Source organism: Camellia sinensis, chromosome 1 (genome assembly GCF_055761805.1).
Source record: "Camellia sinensis isolate YWXY chromosome 1, ASM5576180v1, whole genome shotgun sequence".
NCBI lineage: Eukaryota > Viridiplantae > Streptophyta > Magnoliopsida > Ericales > Theaceae > Camellia > Camellia sinensis.
Window position 1 is genome coordinate 31,205,078 of NC_138961.1, and position 11,554 is coordinate 31,216,631.

General features: G+C 36.5%; 1 protein-coding gene across 1 annotated transcript; it reads left to right on the forward strand.

The window, feature by feature from the left end:
• Nucleotides 1–261: 261 nt before the first annotated feature.
• Nucleotides 262–10,816, forward strand: LOC114310853 (pumilio homolog 1). Its single transcript, XM_028256955.2, has 9 exons — nucleotides 262–1,448; nucleotides 3,959–5,523; nucleotides 5,611–5,752; nucleotides 5,900–6,007; nucleotides 7,020–7,232; nucleotides 7,353–7,463; nucleotides 8,323–8,517; nucleotides 9,439–9,613; nucleotides 10,349–10,816. The coding sequence occupies exons 1-9, from the start codon at nucleotides 822–824 to the stop codon at nucleotides 10,384–10,386; spliced, it is 3,174 nt and encodes a 1,057-aa protein (XP_028112756.1). The 5' UTR covers nucleotides 262–821; the 3' UTR covers nucleotides 10,387–10,816.
• Nucleotides 10,817–11,554: the final 738 nt, after the last annotated feature.

The window sequence follows — 11,554 nt, forward strand, 5'->3', positions numbered from 1 at the left end:
TTATATATTTATTCACACATACTAGTTTAAGGAACCTCTCATTGCTCTCCAAATATAACTAGCATGCAAAGATCTTATTAAAATAACTATTATACTAACTAGCCTATTAGGTTGAGTAAATAACATGAAATTAATTATAATAGCTAATAAGTCTACTTTAAAGAGTTTGTTGAAGATACTTTAACACGATCTTACCAAAATTACAATATCATAATGGGATATCTGATACACAAAATAGAAAATTTTAAATCATCATATATTAATTTAAAATTGTAATAAAAACATAAAAATATCCCTACCCACAATCCAGCATTAAATCCTTTAGAAATAAAAACCCTAAAAGGAGCCATTGTAAGATCAAATCCCCCAAGACTCGATCCTCGCCGTCAGTCACTCCATCCAACGGTCCACATCTCCCCAGCACTCGTGCTTATCACTCCATTCTCTCTTCACTTCAGTGTTCTCTCTCTCTCTCTCTCTCTTTGTTCAACACCCACTTTTCTCTCTAAAAATGGCGATTTCAATAACCGATCATCGTCGTTTCTCAACGCGAACCAACAAAGATTGTTCATTTTCAATCCGATCTCTGTATCTATGAGTGATTTGAAAAACTCACTTTGAACAAAACACATTGTTCATCATAAACTCAATCAAAGCTTTAATTTATAGCTTTTGATTCACAGTTTTGATGATGAAATTAACTTATTCAACGTTCTAACACCGTAAAGATCGAGTTTTTGTAGGTTTTTTTTGTTGTTAATTTTAAGCTCACAAAGTTCTGATTTTTGTTACAGAGTCTTGTGTTATGTATATAGGAGGTTATGATTACTGATAGTTATTCGAAGATGATGTCTGATATCGGAATGCGATCGATGCTTCAGAGCAACGATTACAGCGAAGAGTTAGGGTTGTTGCTCAGAGAGCAACGAAGGCAAGAGGTTAATGATCGAGAGAGAGAGACGAGTCTGTATCGCAGTGGTTCAGCTCCTCCCACTGTTGAAGGATCGTTGAACGCCGTCGGAGGCTTGTTCGTCGGCGGCGGCGGCGGAGGTGGTGGTGTTGATTTCGGTGGTCTATCGGAGGAGGAGCTGAGGTCTGATCCGGCGTACATTTCGTATTACTATTCGAATGTGAATCTGAACCCTAGGCTTCCGCCGCCACTGCTGTCGAAGGAGGATTGGAGGTTTGCGCAGCGAATGCAGGGGGCGAGTGCGAGCTCAGGTTTGGGAGGAATTGGAGACAGGAGGAAGGTGGGTAGAGGAGGTGGTGATGGAGGTAACAACAGGTCTCTGTTTTCAATGCAACCGGGGTTTAATGGGAAGAAAGAAGAGAATGGAATCGAGTCGAGGAAGCCGCAGGGAGCGGCAGAGTGGGGCGGTGATGGACTCATCGGATTGCCGGGGTTGGGATTGGGAACTAGACAGAAGAGCATAGCAGAGGTTATTCAGGTCATTTTCATTTGATAGATCTCATTTTTTTTGTTTGATTTTTGAATCTTCTTGCTTCTTATCAATATTATGGTCCCTGATGTTAGTGTCAGATATGCTGAAACACCTCGTCATCGTTGAAATTAAGTAACTCGGATTGTGGTAGTATTTTTGTGGAGTCAAAATTCTGGGTCTATCTTCAATTTGATATTTTTAAAATATACATTTGATTTGATTTTGTTCTTTGATGTTTTGTGTTGTGTTGTTGCTCATATTGGTGAGGTTCATTTGCTCTCTGTTTATCCTGACGCATATCATTTGGTATACCAATTTAATTTATTTCTTATGTTAATTTTGGATGTGTTGTAAGTGTTAATTCTTCGTGAAATGCTGAGCTTGTGCTTTTCTGTAATTTATTTTCTTCAAAATAAAGCATTTTGATTTTTCTCTTCCTTGTTGCAACCTCCTGTTGTCTGTTTGCTAATTAATGTGTTGCATCACAATAAAGGGGGGTGGTGTTCGGTCATTTCTGCCGAAAAGGTGGATCGAAGAAACAATCTAACTGCCCTTGTTTTTTAGCAAAATGATAGTGGAGTCCTTGAAAGTGAGATCGAATGATATAGAATTAGTGTTTTAACAATAAGAGGCCCCAAAAATGTAGATGAGTAGTTCTCCATGCTTGATTCACATTTTTTGAAGTGTCTAAAATTTGGCGTTATGTTCCATATGTAAATGAAAATTGAAGTTCCTTTTTATGTTTCCTTTCCTATTTTTGATTTCTGAGTGTTTGCTTCTTGTCAGCATTAATGTTGTAGTTATATTCAAGTGCGGGATTGAAATTTGTACACATGCTTTGATGGCACTTAAAATGATGACTAAAATTCGGCTGGAAGAGACTTGATGTCCTAATTGTATGATATTGTTGATCAATTCTGTAATCGTGAATAAAATGGAGTTCATTTGTTCTCTCAGCTTACATTTGTGTGTGTGTGTGTGTGTGTGTGTGTGTGTTTTGTATATATAAGCAATTAGAATTCATAGGGTATTAGATTTGCTTGTGTTTCACGGACTCCATAACCCCTAATGGACTTGTGTCAATATGACATGACATGAATATGAAGGGTATGGGTATATGTCCAACATATGTAACAAACTGGACACCCAACTCCCCTAAATGTGATGATGGATGGCGTATAATCAACTAATTTTGACAGTGAAGTGTTTTTCGCTTTGTAGGTGGAGATAGGGAAATATTATATTTCGATTGCAATTCCTTTAATTTCAAGTATATCTTTAAGTAATAACATTATGTGAATGTATTTAGGTATACAAAACATGTCCACATAGACCTACCCAACTTTGGGAGACAATATCCTTATATCCTCTGATTACGTGTTCAAGGAGGTCCAACACCTTGATGCAGAACTACACCTGAATTTGTATCTGCACCCGTATAATATAGAAATATGCAAAAGAGGGCCAAATCTTACTTAAGTGCTCATAAATGCTAAGGTTTCCTTACTCTTTTCTGCTGTATCTTACATTAGTGTTGCTTATTGGGCCTCCTTGTATTGACCTTTCTATATTTTGCGGCCTCTCTATCTCTCTCTCTTTGTGTGCCAGTTAGTTTTGAATCTTTTAACCCTGATACCTCCAGGTCATCTAAATCCTGAATCACCTTGTGGTTTTCTTATTATAAATTAATTGTTAAAACTGTTGCAGCCTATGCTAGATGTCAAGTCCTCTCAATTCAACTGGTTAATACAGAATTTATTTGTTAACAAGGGTGATAAACTAGGATGCCTGACACGTTAAGGAATATTTAAACTAGGAATGATTATGCAGTAACATTGTCCACTGAGGTCTGCAGTGTATCTGCATAATTTTAGCGTGTTAAGTCATAATGATAATAACTTTTATGTGTCAATCTTTTTTTTAAACATTAATGTCCTTTGGAAATCAAAGATTTCAAGTTTGTTCACTGCTTGCTTTGAAATGCACAATTTGAAGATACATCCCTCTTTGAATGTATGATATGATATCCTATGTAATAATGTTTATCCTTTGCAAAAATATCTAGGGCTTTAATATATGCATGTAGAAATATACACGAGGGACAATTATCATGTGTGGTGCTATGTGAGACAATTATCATGTGAAGTTATTCACATATGTATGCACAATATATTTATACATATGCATGTCTGCATTTGTGTAAAACAAACGGATTTGATTGTGACAGATTAGGAGTTGTCTAAACAATATTTTTTTTTTTTGTAAATTTATTAATTACCATTATGGATGTGGGATATAGAATGAGTTTTTTTTTAAAAAAAAAATAAAAGGGTATTCCTGGTATTGTGCCGTCTTTAGTTTGTTTGATGTGCATGGATCTACAATGCTATGCCTTTCATTGTATAAACATCACTTTTATCCAGTTTGATGATGTGGTGCTAACATGCAGGATTACATTTCTTTCTTCAGATGGTGGGCTTGTGGTTCTGAATTAAGTATTTTGTTTTTTGATGCAGGATGATATAAGTCATGCAACATCTATTTCTAGGCACCCTTCTCGTCCTGCAAGTCGAAATGCATTTGATGACAATGTTGAATCTTCTGAATCCCATTTTGCTCATCTGCATCATGAACTGGCATCAATTGATGCTTTACGTTCTGGTGCAAATATCCAAGGCATGCCTGCAGTGCAAAACATTGGTGTAGCTGCTTCTCACACTTATGCTTCTGCTTTGGGTGCCTCCTTGTCGAGAAGCACTACTCCTGACCCTCAACTTGTTGCCAGGGGTGCCATTCCTCTTGTTATGGGAGGGATGACCAGCTCTATCGATAAAAGAAATATTAATGGTCCAAATTCGTTCAATGGTGTGTCGACTGGTATGAGTGAGCAGGCAGATCTAGTAGCTGCTTTGTCTGGCATGACTCTATCAACAAATGGGTTGATAGATGAAGAGAACCATTCCCGGTCTCTAATTCAACAAGAGATTGATGATCATCAGAACCTTTTCCATTTGCAAGGTGATCAGAACCATATTAAACAACATCCTTACCTAAATAATTCTGAATCAGGGAAATTTCATTTGCATTCTGCTTTGCAATCAGCCAAAGCATCCTATTCCAATGTGGGTAAAACTAGTGGCATAGGGATGGAACTGAACAACTCTTCCTTGATAGCTGATGGACAAGTTGAACTTCATAAACCTGTGTCCTCTGCAAGCTCATACTTGAAAGGACCTTCTACTCCAATTCTCAATAGTGGAGGAAGTTCACCATCCAACTATCACAATTTGGATAGCCCAAATTCATCATTTTCAAACTATGGCCTAAATGGGTATTCCGTTAATCCTGGATCACCATCTATGATGGGAAACCAGCTTGCTAATTTGCCACCTTTGTTTGAAAATGTTGCTGCTGCTGCATCAGCAATGGGTGTCTCTGGCATGGATTCTAGAGCATTGGGTGGAGGTTTGGCTTTAGGACCAAATTTTATGGCAGCAGCAGCGGAACTGCAGAATCTTAGTAGAGTTGGAAATCACAGTGCAGGGAGCGCTCTTCAGATGCAACTCATGGATCCCTTGTATCTTCAGTACCTGAGATCAACTGAGTATGCTGCTGCACAGGCTGCAGCCCTCAATGACCCAACAATTGATAGGGAAGGCATTGGAAATTCGTACATGGATCTGATTGGACTTCAAAAAGCTTACCTGGGGACGTTACTTTCAACTCAGAAATCACAGTATGGTCTTCAATACGTTGGTAAATCTGGTAGTTTAAATCATAATAATTACTATGGAAACCCACAATTCGGTCTTGGTATGTCCTATCCTGGAAGCCCATTGGCAAGTTCCCTCCTTCCAAACTCCCCTATTGGATCAGGTAGTCCAGTCAGGCATAGTGAGCGGAACATACGTTTTCCCTCTGTTATGAGGAACGTGGCTGGTGGTGTCATGGGATCTTGGCACCCGGAAGCTGGTGGTACCTTGGATGAACATTTTGTGTCCTCATTACTAGATGAGTTTAAGAGCAATAAAACAAAGTGTTTTGAGCTTTCAGAAATTGCTGGTCATGTTGTTGAGTTCAGGTATGCATTACTAGTTAATATTTTTGCCTCTTTTTTTCCATGCCCTCCGAAAACTTATTTACTTAATTAGACTCTTTGTGTGAGCAGCGCCGATCAGTATGGGAGTCGGTTTATTCAACAGAAGCTTGAAACTGCTACAACAGAAGAGAAAAACATGGTCTTCCATGAAATTATGCCCCAAGCTCTTTCACTGATGACTGATGTGTTTGGTAACTATGTGATCCAGAAGGTACATTACTTTCTTGACTAATTTGTATTTGATGGGGTTATTGAGCTGGTACTTATTTGCTGGTGAATGTTCTTCAATCATGTAATTTTCTGAGAATAACTGTGGAAAAAAAATGTAGCTGACATATACCTCTTTTATTTTTGTCAGTTTTTTGAACATGGAACTGCATCGCAGATAAGAGAATTGGCTGACCAACTGAGTGGGCATGTTTTGACTCTTAGCCTTCAAATGTACGGTTGTCGCGTGATCCAGAAGGTATCTTTGCTCTTTAACCACATAACTTCAAATTATATAGAGTACTGTTTATGAGTTCCATGTGGCTTAAAAATTATAGAGTACAGCTTAGTATGACCATATGCTTGATCTATGGGATAAATAACATTATCTAATATCTTTCTAAGATATGTTGGTTGGAGCATCTACAAAGCAGGTCAGCTGGTTCCATACCAGCTTCCTGGTGACTGAAATAATAAGAACCACCTCAAAGCTGGTTCCAGAATAGGTGAAAAATGAATCAGTTTCAAATATTTGTGGACTGCTGTACAGGAATCTTATCCCTGCTAAATGGGTTTTGAAAGTAGGACCAGGTCTAAATCTCCCCTCTGATTTTTCAGCATCCTAAATGTGTAATGGGTTTTGTTTTCTTTCTTAAATTGTTAAGAAAACCATCCAGCTGGTGAAATCTTAATCTTTTGGTGTGCTCAATAGATCAGCTTTTGTCTTCTTGGTAGTTTTTTTAGCGTACCATAAACTTTAATAATGTTCGATTGATTTATATTTTACGTTGTCAATTCAACCATTGTTGTAAGCCATCTCAGGACTGCACTTGATTTTCTTTTTTAAAAATTGAAATTCTTGATTTATTTTTTAAAAGGAATCAATTTGAGAAGGATCCTACTTGCTTGGTATCTCAATCTAGAAGATAATCTGATGTGTGAAATTTGTTAGTAGATGCTTGGCTTCTTGATCTGGAAGAAGGTGCACAATCCTTGCAGTTATTGCTTAAACTAATTTTAGAAGTATCTTAGAACTGAGGACCCCAAGTCTGAAATCTGTTCTATATGAATTATGTTCAAGAGTACTGTAGGGCTAAATGAACAGAGATGTAAATTTTCATCTACGACATAAGTGCTTCTTGTGTAAGGATTTCTTTTTTCCTTTTTTGATAAGTCACTTGCAAAAGGAAAATAAATGAATAAATGAAAGCAGCATGACGTTATTGCTGAAGTTACTGGGTTTGACGCACTTCCTTTGTAACAATATCCAGGCTATAGAAGTTGTTGATCTGGACCAGCAGACCAAAATGGTTGCAGAGCTTGATGGTCATATCATGCGTTGCGTACGTGATCAGAATGGGAATCATGTCATTCAGAAGTGTATTGAATGCATACCTCAAGAAGCTATTCAATTCATTATCTCAGTATTTTATGATCAAGTAGTGACCTTGTCCACCCATCCATATGGTTGTCGTGTCATACAGGTTAAGAAACTATCAGTTTTTGCCTTATTATATATTGTTGTATTGTATACTCTTGACAGTGGATGGAAATGGATGTAGTAGTGAATATGATTATAAATCGGTATAGTTTTCATGTGACAGAGAGTCCTGGAGCATTGCAGTGACCCAAAAACCCAACAAATAGTGATGGATGAGATTTTGCAGTCTGTTTGCACATTGGCACAAGATCAATATGGGAATTATGTCGTTCAGGTTTGCTGTATTTCTTGTAAACTTTTGACCAATTACACGTGCTTCTGCAGATTTAAATTGCTCTGTATGTTGGAGCAATGGGTTGCATTTTCCAAATTAGGTGGAAGCCAATTTGAAAGTTTGGCTTTGGTCAAGTAAATTTTTGGGGTATTCAGTTGATGTGTAAAAGATGAGTTCACATTGCATCTTATCAACCCCTTTATTGGTGTACTTGTTAGTGATTCATAATCCATTCTAATTGAATGTGAATTTGTTAGAATGGTGGAAAACCTCATTGTTTTTAATCATCTTACCCTCTTTTGTAGGTAAGTTGGAAATTTTTAGTTGATATAGCTGCAGCTCGTCATTCCTTGCCGTGTCAAAGTAGGATTTTTAAATGAAGATTGTTAAATCCATAACCTAAAGAGCTGTGGATTTAGTAATCTATTTTAATTGTTCAGTCTTGTGTCCTTGTGCCTAATAATTAGATAATTTAATATTCAATGGAGGAAAAGGGCTGTGGAGGTAATTTTCATCTAATGCTGATTGAGAATGGGACAGGAACCACTTATTGTGATAAGCTTCCCTTGAATTTCTGTTTTGCCACTGAACCAATACTTGCAAGGACTTTCAGAAAGTTTACCTGTAAACGGTCATTTAAACCATTTAATCTTTTGGCCTGTGTATTTGTTACTTGGGCCCTACACTTCTTACCTTCTGATTTCTGCTCCTCTAATTAACTTAATTACCTGTCTATTCTGCCTTCAGTGAAAAAATGCCATAAAATTGCTGAATTCAACATTTTTTTATAGTGCTATATTTTTAGTTGCAATTCAGTTGTTGTATCAACTCTTCTGATTCCTTGCATACATTCTCACAGCATGTACTGGAACATGGAAAGCCGCATGAACGTTCTGCTATAATTACTAAGCTAATTGGTCAGATAGTTCAGATGAGCCAGCAGAAGTTTGCTTCTAATGTCGTTGAGAAGTGTTTAACTTTTGGAACTGCTGCAGAACGCCAGCACCTAGTCACTGAGATGCTTGGCACCACTGATGAAAATGAGCCTCTTCAGGTTAGTCAATTGTGCACTTTCTATCCTAGAATATTTTCAAACTTGTGGACACATTTTCTTTTGCTTGTTTCCATGTAACAATCTTTTTTGCCTTTAGTGCCCTCTCCTCTTTAAGCAGCATTAGTTGACTTCTCATTTTTCTGTGGCTTGAGTTTGAGTATTTTTCTTTTGAACTTGAATTCTTCTCTATTTGTAGTCCATTTTGTTCATTCTTTAAATTTTGTGGGATGATAAAAGGAAACATTTGTGGCATTCAGTTACAAATTTTATTAATTTTGCAGTTCAATGGGGTATTTGATGCAGCAGGAGGCGGGTAGAAGTTGTAGCCTCTCACCTTCAGCTATATGTAAACCCTAAAATTTACTAGGTGTTCCTTAAATCCAAGACAAAGGAATAAAACAAACTGTTTAAGGCATTTGGCATTACAACCATTTATGGTGCATATATATATAGTAGAAGTAAAAAATTAATAATATGATATACATGAGTGGGGTGGCAAACACGATAACTGCTTTGAATGGGGAAACTATAGCCTCAACATTCCTGATCTTGTCACTGTCGCTCAGCTTACAGAAGTGACAAGAGTTGTAGATCCTTACCCTTGAATTTTGTCCAGGTATTTTAGAGTCGAAAAAAATTAGGCTACTGTAAAAAATAAATAAAGTAGGAGATTCAGGGGTTGCTTCGTCTTAAGCTTATGATCTAGGATCCCTAAACTTGAAGCGAACTTGCCTATCCTTTTTTGGGTGTCTTGATTTGTTTAATTTGGAAATAGTTGTCTTTATTTCCGTGGACACAAGACATTTGCGTTTTGCTCATTCTCTGAAGGATAACATTTTCTCTGCTTTCTAGTTCTTTATTGCTTCGTGGTACATACTCAGTTTCCAGTAACACCCTCTGTTTACTCTTGCTTGGAGTCAGGTCATGATGAAAGATCAGTTTGCAAACTATGTTGTACAGAAAGTTCTGGAGACTTGTGATGACCAGCAACTTGAACTGATTCTTAACCGTATTAAGGTTCATTTGAATGCTCTGAAGAAGTACACTTATGGGAAGCATATAGTTGCACGTGTAGAGAAACTTGTTGCAGCTGGGGGTACGTACTCACTTTCCTCCTTTTGCTTTTATACTGCCTTGTAATCTTTTTTCTTTTTATCAATACTTGAGGACAACCATTCCACTTTTTCGTAAACTTTTTGGTTCTATATTTTATTGTTTAACCTTCAATGGTTGACCAGGCGCGTAGCTGAACAATTGGTTGTTAATCTGTTCTTTGTTCAACTGCTCTCATGGTGGCATATGTCTTGAAATGCATTTTAGGGATGCACATAAGAAGTGGACCGGAACACCACATGGTCATGGAGACATTGTAGGGAGGCACATGTAAATATATATATATATATATGTTTTTTTCCCCACAACCATTTTTATTTCAAGGGTCTTGTCAACTAATGCTTGAAAAGATTGTGCATTCTTTATTGAATGCACTTAACATGTACCTTGAGGGCACACATTAGCAAAAAACCTTTTTTCAAATAGGAAGTGCATTAGTAGAGCAACAAAATGTGGATACATTTTAAAACATGATAATGGAGGCCAGCCTTATTCTAGAGAACTAAGAGCCTCTATTTGACATATTTTTATAAAATTACGCAACAACGCATAAGTTGCAGAATAATTTGGGTCTGCAAGGATCTGATTGCTCATACCTTATTTTTCATTCTCGGTGATTGATCCCACAGTCTGTGCTCTTGAATTTTCATCATGTAATTGTCTTGAATGATTCATTAACTGAAATGATTACTCTAACAAAGTGCTCAATCTCTTGCAGAGAGGAGGATCGGTGCTCTATCTTCATATTCCGCTTAGATCGCATATGAAAGAAGTTGTACAGCTAACCAAGGCTAGTATGAGCGCCCCACTTTCTTCTTTTATTTTTTTTCTTTTCTTTTCTTGTCTAGCTATGCTGTCTGTTGATTCAGATGAATAGTTGCTGATTTATAATAAAAGTTGTTGGATGTACTTAAAAATTGTACATTGCTTAGTTTGAGGATATACCTAGAATCAAGCTTAGCTGAGGCTCAGACACCTCACCTGATGCCCCTGCAGAGGAGATATAATATTACTGTACAAGTTTTTAAGGATGTAAAAAATGGAAGAAATGTAGTGAATTTGTGATCGTGACTGTACAAAATGTTGCCAGGCGGAGAGAGCCTTAAGGTCTTTAGGAGAGAGGCCAGATTTTTTCTGATGTATGGGATTTGATAATTTTCTTTCTTATAGAACTTTTTTCCTGATATATGGCTGAATTGTGTATTTTAATCTTTATTTATTTATTTTTTGTTTTGGTTAATCTTAAGCTAAGCTATGTCATTACCATATGAATATGAATGTTGCTTCTATTTGTTTGCTTGCTGGTTTTGCATAATTCTGATTCTATATTTGCCAAGTTGTAATGGATTGTTCAAATTTAAGAAATGTTTGGTTGAGTTTTAAAAAAAAAAAAAAAAAAAAAGAAATATTTTCTAAAAATAGGTTGGTGAAAAAATGAAAAATTTGAAAAGAAATCATTTTTTTTTTTTTTAAATATGTAGTTTTCACTCTTTTGGAGGAGAAATGATTTTTGAAAATTTAAGAATATATATTTGTGGGTGTTTATATTTATCAGACTAGTTTCTGTTTTTTATATTTATATTCATGATATAAATACAATATAAAGTATGATGTGGGAGAATATATTTTGAGAGGACTATATGGTGATTGTATACTATTGACTTGACATCAAGGAAGAAGTCTTGTAAAATTTTAGTTTGATATGGTATTGAGTTTGAGCACATTGAATCACCAGTATGATCACACTTGGGGGGACTTGGTTTCAATTCAAGGTTGTTTAAGGAAACCCTAATTTTACTAATCGTAATTAAATTATAGAACGTAACACCTTATGTTCTTGTCATTGTGGAGTTTGAGAAAAGTCAGGGGCATGTAGTTCTATTTTCTTAGGTAGAGATGTAATTGTTATGTTTTGAATGCATAC